The sequence below is a fragment of the Gekko japonicus genome, unplaced genomic scaffold (genome assembly GCF_001447785.1).
Source record: "Gekko japonicus isolate JY-2015 unplaced genomic scaffold, Gekko_japonicus_V1.1 scaffold113, whole genome shotgun sequence".
NCBI classification, from domain to species: domain Eukaryota; kingdom Metazoa; phylum Chordata; class Lepidosauria; order Squamata; family Gekkonidae; genus Gekko; species Gekko japonicus.
This window is the reverse complement of record NW_015160211.1, coordinates 1133080-1142928: the sequence shown is the minus strand read 5'-3', so window position 1 is coordinate 1142928 and position 9849 is coordinate 1133080. Positions and strand designations below refer to the sequence as shown.

Below are 9849 nucleotides of genomic sequence, written 5' to 3'. Positions count from 1 at the left end.
GCCCTGACATGCATTCCGATTTGCATAAAAGCACAGCCTACAAGGCAGCATTTTTTTTGCTGCAGCAACTAAAAAAAAATCAGAACTAGATATGTGCGATTACTTTTTCTTGTAGAGATGATCACCTCATTCACGCTTACAAGATATATATATATATATATAGAAGCTGTCATATTTCTTGTCTGTAAATGCAATAGCTGTAATTAAACTAATTCTAGCTATGCATATTTAGTCACCCCCTGCAAAACAACCTTTTGTATATGCTTGTGAGGAAACTGGTTTGCAGAGACATATAGCTTTAAGCAAATAAACTGAACTGATTGGCTGCATGTCATTGTTACCGGGGGGGGGGGGGGGGTGTAAACAAAAAATATGCCCAAACTACAGCTGTCTAAGGTTGTGAATAGCAGTGAACTGATAAAAAGGTAAGCTTTGCGGGGGTCTTTAAAGAAACCACCACCATCCACCCTGTTTCATGCTGTAAATGCTAGCTGTGGAACATTTGGCTCAGTCCTAGTAGTTTCTCTCATCTTTTTAATTGGGAGAGACTAGTTACTATGGTGATTGTTGTCAGGGAAGCAAGATAATTCCATAATGGAGCATAAATCCAAGACTTCCACAACTAAACACAGCTGCTCATTTGAGTTCCCTGCAAGTCTGTAGAAATCTTACATATTTAAAATTTGTATTCAGAAATTAGTAACATATTACAGAGCTCAACCCATTATGTCAAAAGTCTACTAGAAAAGCACTGCTGTTGGTGTCCCAGAATATCACCAATATCAACAGTCTTCAGGAACAATATATGACTGCCATAGCCAAATAAGAAACATGTTAACTTAAGCTTTCATCAAATGAAAGATTAAAACTGAGAGTCTATACTCAATTTGGTAAGGTCTCTTCCCCTGTAGTCTTTCAACCTTATCTGGTGGTGGAAAGTGCTGTCACATCACAGCTGACTTATCTGGTGGTGGAAAGTGCTGTCACATCACAGCTGACTTATGGTGATCCCTTGTAGGGTTTTCAAAGCAAGAGATGTTCAGAGGTGGTTTGCCAATTGCCTGTCCCCGCATCACGACCCTGGCATTCCTTGTAGGTCTCCCATCCAAATACTTGCCAGGGCTTAGCGTCTGAGATCGGGCTAGCCTGGGCTACCCAGGTCAGGGGGGGTTCAACCTTGTCTACTCCTCAAAAATATCCAGTTGGCACTGTGATTCACAGAGCTGCATGGGTAAGCTTATAACATATACACTTACATCGCGAGAGTACTTCCAGAAAACAGGCTTTACAGAAAACCCAGTTCTTTAAAAAAAAACAAAGAACACCTTACCTGTTGTGCCTTTTACAAGGAGATGGACTGGAATGTCCAGAAGAGCTGGTACTCAAAGTGCTATCAGGACTGCTTAATGAACACACACGGTCAATATTTAGAGTACTCTGGCAAGCTTCACAATCAAGGCTACCATTACACCTGATACAGGAAACGAAGACAATCAGATATGCCTGGAGATATGAGTGGCCAGGAAAGGGAAAAACTGGAAAATGCGGGGGAGCATTGGGAAAACTCCTGCAAAATGTTCTGTCTTATAACATGATTCTTAAGGCAAAGTTTTTCACATTCACACAGGAAAAAAAACTCCTTTGAAATATTTTCTCTTTTTGAGTGTGAAAACCCCCCGAGTCTTATAAAGCATGAAAAAGTCTGAGATTTTTTCCCAATGGAAAAATTGTAGCACTGGGAAAAAGACACCTCTATTCTATAGACATACAACATTTTCAAGTAGGCTTCCCAAGTCCCCCCGGAGGGCGGGGAAACCCCCGCCCCAGAGTCCCATTCCCCACCGGATCGGGCCCCAGGGGGAACTCCGCCCTGACGTGCACGTCACCAGGAAGTGACGTGAAGACGCCGGGCACGCTGGGGGCGGGGCCACAGTCATCCGAGGGAAAACTCTATGGTTTTCCCTCGGATGGTCGTGGCCCCACCCCCAGCGTGCCTGGCGTCGTCACGTCACTCCCTGGTGGTGTGGATGCGGCGCGCGCACTCCGGGATCGGCCCGGGAGTCCCCCACTGTGGAGGAAGGTAACACTTGGCAACCCTATTTTCAAGATTTTTTTTTGTTTAAATGTAAATACTTTTAGCAACAATTAATACGCATAGTGTGTTGAATGATAATACATTACTAAAAAGTTCAGTGTTTCCAATGTTATAAAGTTTAGCTGAATATCCAAACATGCTATTATTCCTACCTACTGTGACTGAGTTTCTGTCCAAATAATGCACTTCGTAACAGATTTTTTTCCTATCTTCAACTGTTATTTTTTCCTCCCTCTCAAATAGCAAAAGCTTTAAAGTATGTACTTTTTCAAGTAATGGCTATACTTGTAATTTTTCTTATAGAAAATGGAGATGTCTATACTTTTGAATCCCATAAATATGCTAAACAGTATAATTTATATGCTAATTAAATTATAAATGATGTATTTGGGGAGAGATAGAAAAAAATTCTCTTTGTCTACTCTCTCTACCCTGTGCATAATTTTATAAACCTCTGTCATGTTGTCCCCCCCCCCTTAGCTGCCTCTTTTCTAAACTGAAAAGTCCCAGACTCTTCGGCCGTTCCTCAGAGGGACGGCACTCCAACCCCTGAATCATCTTGGTCGCCCTCCTCTGTGCTCTTTCCAGCTCTGCGATGTCCTTTTTGGGATACGGTGACCAGAACTGTATCAGTATTCCAAATGAGGCTGGACCATAGGTCTATACAGGGGCATTATTATATCAGCCGTTTTATTCTCATTTCCTTTCCTAATAATCCCTAATAGTTTGCCTTTTTTTTTACTGCTGCAGCACACTGGGTTGACACATATTTACATATACATACTTAGGAAGCTTCATTACAGGTAAGAAAGGAAAACCATTACAGTTCCAGCATGCACAATGTTCTAAGGCAGGGGTGTCAAAGATCCAGCCCGCGCAGGGCTGCACCCAGCAGAGGAACAGCTGACTCTGTGCTGCTTCCTGGTTCCTCTTTGTAACACTGCAGTTCCTTTTACACAGTCTGTCCTATTTCCTGCTTCAAGAGGAGAGAAAGAAAGCCTTCCCTCCATTGGCTGAGGGCTCCTCCCCTCTCCCCCTCCTCTGAGGAGGGAGGAGGAGGGAAACACAGAGAGGGAAAATAGCATCTCCTGGGACTTTTCAGAAGACCAGGGAGGGAGCCAGCCAGCCAGAAAAAGAAAGAGAGAGAGTCCTCTGTTTAGGACCCAAGACGTTTTTTTTTTCAGGTATGGGGGGGGAGTCCTGTGTTTAGACCCAAAAATGTTTTATTCCAGGAATTGGGGGGGCTGTGTTTAAGACCAAAAAACTTTTTATACCAGGTATAGAAGAGAGAGAGGGGGGGAGGGAGGGAGAGGGAGAGAGAGACAGAGAGAGAGAGACCATCCCACGGCACTTGGAGAGATCCCCCTTTTCATTCCTAACAGATGGGGGGGACCAAACAGCACAGCTTGCATTCATTATTAGTGAAAGGGGGCAAGAGTACAGCGGTACCTTAATGACTAATGAAATTTGTGGCAGGACATGAGCTTTCATGAATCACTGCTCACTTCGTCAGATACAGCTGGAATGGGTGTCCATCTGTCCTTATAGCTTGGAGAGAGTGATTTCAGATGCCAAAAGACAAGAACAGACATTGGTAATGAGAGAAGAAACCTAGATCTCAGTTCAGTCCAGGAGTTTACATTGTCTTGACCTTCATGATCAGTTGAGCTCTGAGCAGGAGCAGGAGAGAGAGCTGTGAGAGAGGTGAGTGGGTTTCTTTTACTTGCTTTCAGCTGAGAGAATTCAGCTAAGGATATTTTGTGGGAAAACTGTGTTTAGCAGTGTGTGGAAGCACTTAGAGTTCTTGCAGAGTCGCTGATTGAGTGTGGGAGAGGAACGGGCATTGTTTGACTGGGATTGCCTGTAATTGAGAGGAAGTGGAAGGGGCATTGTTTTGCCTGTGATTGAGTGCTTGGGTGAATTTGAATAGCTGCTGCCTGACCTCTGCTGGGGGAGGCCTCTATTTAAGGAAGCACCTTGCCAGAGGCACGAGCCAAAGGGCGAGCTAAAGGGCTCTTTGCCTGTGGCTCTTAGCCTAGGGACTCTTAGACTAGGGGCTCTGTAAGAAGCCCAAAAAGAGCCAGAAAGACAAGGCCCTAGGCTCTTTGTCTTTCCCGTAAAATAATTTGACTTTGATAACAAAAACCACATAAATACCAAGGGTTTAAAAGGGGGATTATATTTATTTATTTTAAAAGAATTATGAAGCCAGAATGCCAGCAGGGGGTTGGGGGCTATCCAGTGTTTTGCACGGAGTGTCACATGTATGACTATCTGCCCACTGGGCAGAAATCTTGGGTGTGTCCACGGTGCAAGGAGCTCCTGGTTCTCAGGGAACGTGTGTGCTCCCTTGAGGCCAAGGTGGCTGACCTGGAGAAGCAGAGACAGTCAGCTAGGCGCACAGAAAAGACTCTCGGGGACTTGTTAGCTACGTCCCACTCTGGATCTGGCAGCCCCGCTGCTGTCAGGGAGCATGAGGGTCTAGGGGAAACAGGGCACCGTGCTGAGGATAAGGGGAATGTGCCCTCAGAAGGGACCTCTTCCCCAGCTGGTGAGCGGCTCTCCTTTTGCACCAAGGAACCATCCCTGAGCAGGGTGGGAGGGGGGCTCTTGGTAGTGGGTGATTCGATCCTTAGGCAGGTAGACAGCTGGGTGGCGAACCCGCGTACTGACCGTATGGTGACTTGCCTGCCTGGTGCGAAGGTAGCGGACATTACGCGTGTTTTAGATAGGCTGGTAGATAGTGCTGGGGAGGAGCCAGTGGTCGTGGTGCATGTCGGCACCAACGATGTGGGGAAATGCAGTCGTGAGGTCCTGGAGGAGAAATTTAGGCTGCTGGGCAGGAAACTTAGGTCCAGGACCTCCAAGGTAGCCTTCTCAGAAGTGTTACCTGTTCCACGCGCAGGGCCGGAGAGACAGGCAGAGATCAGGAGTCTCAATGCGTGGATGAGACGATGGTGTAGGGGGGAAGGGTTCAGGTTTGTTAGGCACTGGGATACTTTTTGGAACAAGAGGGAGCTGTACAGGCGAGACGGTCTCCACTTGTCCCGAGAAGGAACCAGGCTGCTGGCACTTAAAATCAAAAAGGTGGCAGAGCAGCTTTTAAACTGAATATTGGGGGAAAGCCGACAGGAGATGAAAAGTCTCTGGTTCGGGTTGGCTCATCTGAGAGAGGTGAGGGGGTACCGGTTGCTTTTCTACAGGGAGGTGGATTGAAATTGTCCACAGAGGCCATGGCTGGTGACATGGACTGCCGGACAACGACTCGAGATAGCAAGAGGAAGGATGCAGGCTTAACTTGTAAGGGAAATTACAGCTGTTTCTATACAAATGCTAGAAGTGTCCGAGGTAAAATCGGGGAGTTGGAGTGCTTGGTGTCGGAGGGAAAAATAGACATTGTGGGTATTTCTGAAACTTGGTGGGATGAGGAAAATCAGTGGGACACAGTGATTCCCGGTTATATATTATATCGGAAGGATAGGGGGGGAAGGGTTGGAGGTGGGGTAGCTCTGTATGTCAGAGAGGGTATAAAGTCTAGAAAGATTGAGAGGCTAAGTGAATTGGATTCGCTTCTGGAAGTTCTATGGGTTGAAATAGGGGGGCCAAAAGGAAACTTAACACTGGGAGTTTGTTATCGCCCACCAGATCAAAAGATAGAGGAGGATTATAAAATGATGAATGCCTTAAAGATAGCAACTAGACAAAAACACTGTGTAATAATAGGTGATTTTAACTACCCACACATTGATTGGGTCAATATGTGTTCTAGCCGGGAAAAAGAGATTGAGTTTCTAGACACTCTAAATGACTGTGCTATGGAGCAGATGGTCACGGAACCTACCAGGGGAGAGGCGATCCTTGATTTGGTCCTAAGTAACACTCAAGACCTGGTGAGAGATGTAAAAGTGATTGCACCGCTTGGAAACAGTGATCATAATGTTGTTGAGTTCATCATTTGTACAAATAGAGAATTGGCCAAAAAGACTCACACAACCATTTTTAACTTTAAAAGGGGTAATTTCTCTGATATGAGGGGACACGTGGGGAGGAAACTGAAAGGAAAAGTAGAAAGGGTCAAAACAATTGGGGAAGCTTGGGATCTATTTAAAACTACGATCCTAGAAGCTCAAAAAATATATATTCCGCAGGTTAGGAAAGGCACAAACAGGTATAGGAAAAAGCCTGCATGGTTAACAAACAGAGTAATGGAGGCTGTAAAAAGTAAAAAGAATTCCTTTAAGCAGTGGAAAGCTAGTCACAGTGAGGCTGATAAAACGGAACACAGGCTATGGCAAATAAAATGCAAGTCTGAGGTCAGGCAGGCAAAAAGGGAATATGAGGAGCATATAGCAAAAAACGTAAAAACCAACAATAAAACTTTCTTCAAATACATTAGAAACAGGAAACCAGCCAGGGAGGCAGTGGGGCCCTTGGACGACCAAGGGGTAAAAGGAGTATTGAAGGATGATAGGGAAATGGCTGAGAAGCTAAATGCATTTTTTGCCTCCGTCTTCACTGTGGAAGATGAGAAGTGCTTGCCCACTCCAGAACCACTGATTTCAGGAGGGGTGTTGAAAGACCTGAGTCAGATTGAGGTGACGAGAGAGGAGGTCCTAAAACTGATAGACAACTTAAAAACTGAAAAATCACCAGGCCCAGATGGCATACATCCGAGAGTTCTGAAAGAACTCAAATGTGAACTTGTAGATCTCCTGACAAAGATATGTAATCTTTCCTTAAAATCTGCCTCCATTCCTGAGGATTGGAAGGTAGCTAATGTCACTCCCATCTTTAAAAAGGGTTCCAGAGGAGATCCGGGAAATTACAGGCCAGTCAGTCTGACGTCGATACCGGGTAAATTGGTGGAAACCATTATTAAGGAAAGAATTAGTAGGCACATAGATGAACAAAACCTATTGAGGCAGACTCAGCACGGTTTCTGTAAGGGAAGATCTTGTCTCACTAACCTGTTAGTGTTCTTTGAGGGGGTGAACAAACATGTGGACAAGGGGGATCCAATAGATATTATTTACCTTGACTTCCAGAAAGCTTTTGATAAAGTTCCTCATCAAAGGCTCCTAAGTAAGCTCAAAAATCATGGGATAGAAGGACAAGTCCTTTTATGGATCAAAAACTGGCTAGTTCATAGAAAACAGAGAGTGAGTGTAGGTGGGCAATTTTCTCAGTGGAGGGTGGTAAGCAGTGGGGTACCGCAGGGATCAGTACTTGGTCCACTGCTTTTTAACTTGTTCATTAATGATTTGGAGATGGGAGTAAGCAGTGAAGTGGCTAAATTTGCGGATGATACAAAGTTGTTCAGGGTGGTGAAAACCAGTGAGGATTGTGAGGCACTCCAAGGGGATCTGTCAAGGATGGGCGAGTGGGCGTCAACATGGCAAATGGGGTTCAATGTGGCCAAGTGCAAGGTGATGCACATTGGAGCCAAAAATCCTAAATATAAATACACATTGATGGGGTCTGAACTGGCAGAGACTGAGCAAGAGAGAGATCTTGGAGTTGTAGTGGATAACTCACTGAAAATGTCGAGACAGTGTGTGACTGCAATAAAGAAGGCCAATGCTATGCTGGGGATTATTAGGAAGGGTATTGAAAACAGATCAGCCAATATAATAATGCCCCTATATAAATCAATGGTGAGACCTCATTTGGAATACTGTGTGCAGTTCTGGGCACCACACCTTAAAAAGGATATTATAGCTTTGGAAAAAGTGCAGAAAAGGGCAACTCGAATGATAAAAGGGTTGGAACACTTTCCCTATGAGGAAAGGTTAAAGCGCTTAGGGCTCTTTAGCTTGGAGAAAAGACGACTGAGGGGTGACATGATCGAGGTTTATAAGATTATGCATGGGAAAGAGCAGGTAAAGAAAGAGGTACTTTTCTCCCTTTCTCACAATACAAGAACTCGTGGGCACTCCATGAAACTGCAGAGCGGTCGGGTTAGAACGGATAAAAGGAAGTACTTCTTCACCCAAAGAGTGATTAACACATGGAATTCACTGCCACAGGAAGTGGTGGGTGCTACAAGCATGGATGGCTTCAAAAGGGAATTAGATAAGCATATGGAGCAGAGGTCCATCAGTGGCTATTAGCCACAAGGTATAGCTAGGGGCTCTGGGGCAAGTGATGCTCTGTCTTCTTGGTGCTTGGGGGGGGGGGTCAACAGTGGGAGGGCTTCTAATGTCCTGGCCCCACTGCTGGACCTCCTGATGGCACTGGTATTTCTGGCCATCCAGTGTTGGACTGGATGGGCCTTTGGCCTGATCCAACATTGGCGTCTCTTATGTTCTTATGTTCTTAATTCAGCAGTCTCTCTTTTTAATCTTCCTTTGAAATTCCTTTGTCAGAGAACTGCTACCCTTAGGTTAGCAAATGAATGCCCTGGAAGGTTAAAATGGTCCCGCACTGGTTTTTTAATGTTGTGGTTTCTAACAGTGGTAGAAAGAGTAAGAGTCCAGTTGCACCTTTAAAGACTAACAAAATTGTGGTAGGGTATGTGCTTTTGTGAATCACTGCTCACTTCTTCAGTCTTATTTCCGTTTATTCTTTGCATCCTCCTGGACTGAATCCTCCTGTACCATACTGAGACCTAGGTTTCCTGTCTCATTACCAATGTTGATATCTCCACGGCTCTGTATATCACACCAATGCTGATATCTCCACCCCTCTGCATATCACACCTAATCCAATCACGCTTGCCATTGCCTTTTGGCATATGAAATCATCTTTATAAAGTTTATATCTCCGGTACCTTGTGTTACATTTTATGGCACACACGGCCTGGTCCGACAAAGTGATATTTATGTCAGATCCGGCCCTCATAACAATTGAGTTCGATACCTCTGTTCTAAGGAAAGCAGAAGATAAAATTGAAGAATAATTTCTTACTCTGCAAGTGAATGCCTTTGTGCCACATCTTCTTCATCTGTGTCACTGCTGATGGTAATCACACTCACTGCTGGACTTGGGGAATCCGCAATGATGATAGCCTGCCGTTGTTTGTTTGAAATAGATGAATCGGGGTCCAGCCCATCAGATGGTTTGCAATAGTTGCTTTCCTGTCCCTCCGAGTTATGATTGTCCCGTGTTTCTACACAACTTAGTTTCTCACCAGCCTTCACATTAATTATCTTTGGAGACACAAATGCTGAATTTTGGATATTGGTATTTTGCAACACATTACTCCTGTGAAAAAGACATTGTATTTAGACACTTTGTAAAGCTGTTTCTTTCGAAAGAAACTTGATTCTGCCCTCTCTCCCCCAAGCTAACTTAAACTGGAACACAAACTTTGAAACAGCAATGAATATAAATAAATGAATGAAACATAAAACAATGGACATACAGATAAGCACTGTAAATGTTGTTTTCCAGAGAAATAATGGAAAACTCTCCAGGTAACTATTGCAAATCACAAGCAGGGTTGTTTCAGATGCTGCAATGCAAGGTTTAAAGTTGGATTTACCAATGAAATGTAGTACAATACGTTGAAGGTACCATTCTCTTAAAAAGGAAAGGAGGAATGAAGAAATGCTGGCTTGCACACCATAGACATTTTTGAATCAAATTCAAAATCCACTGGATTCTCTAGGAATTGTTTTTACTGACTTCAGTGGACATGAATCTGAGGTTACTTAACATAGTTCACCAATGTAACTGTCCTTCATGGCCTTGGGTATCTCCATTACTGAAATGTCCCATACCTTTGCAAATACCTTCTGTAGTGATGGGGCACA

At 44.4% G+C, this 9849-nt stretch overlaps 1 protein-coding gene across 5 annotated transcripts in view; it reads right to left on the bottom strand.

Moving 5' to 3' along the window:
- The window catches only part of HIPK3 (homeodomain interacting protein kinase 3), a 117779-nt gene that overhangs the window by 8279 nt on the left and 99651 nt on the right, over window positions 1-9849 (bottom strand). For all 5 annotated transcript variants that reach the window (XM_015409752.1, XM_015409769.1, XM_015409774.1 and 2 more), the window contains 2 exons: window positions 9002-9298; window positions 1331-1471 (listed from right to left, as the gene is read on the bottom strand). In XM_015409752.1, coding sequence (XP_015265238.1) covers window positions 1331-1471; window positions 9002-9298 — 438 coding nt within the window. The remainder of the gene's footprint in view (window positions 1-1330; window positions 1472-9001; window positions 9299-9849) is intronic.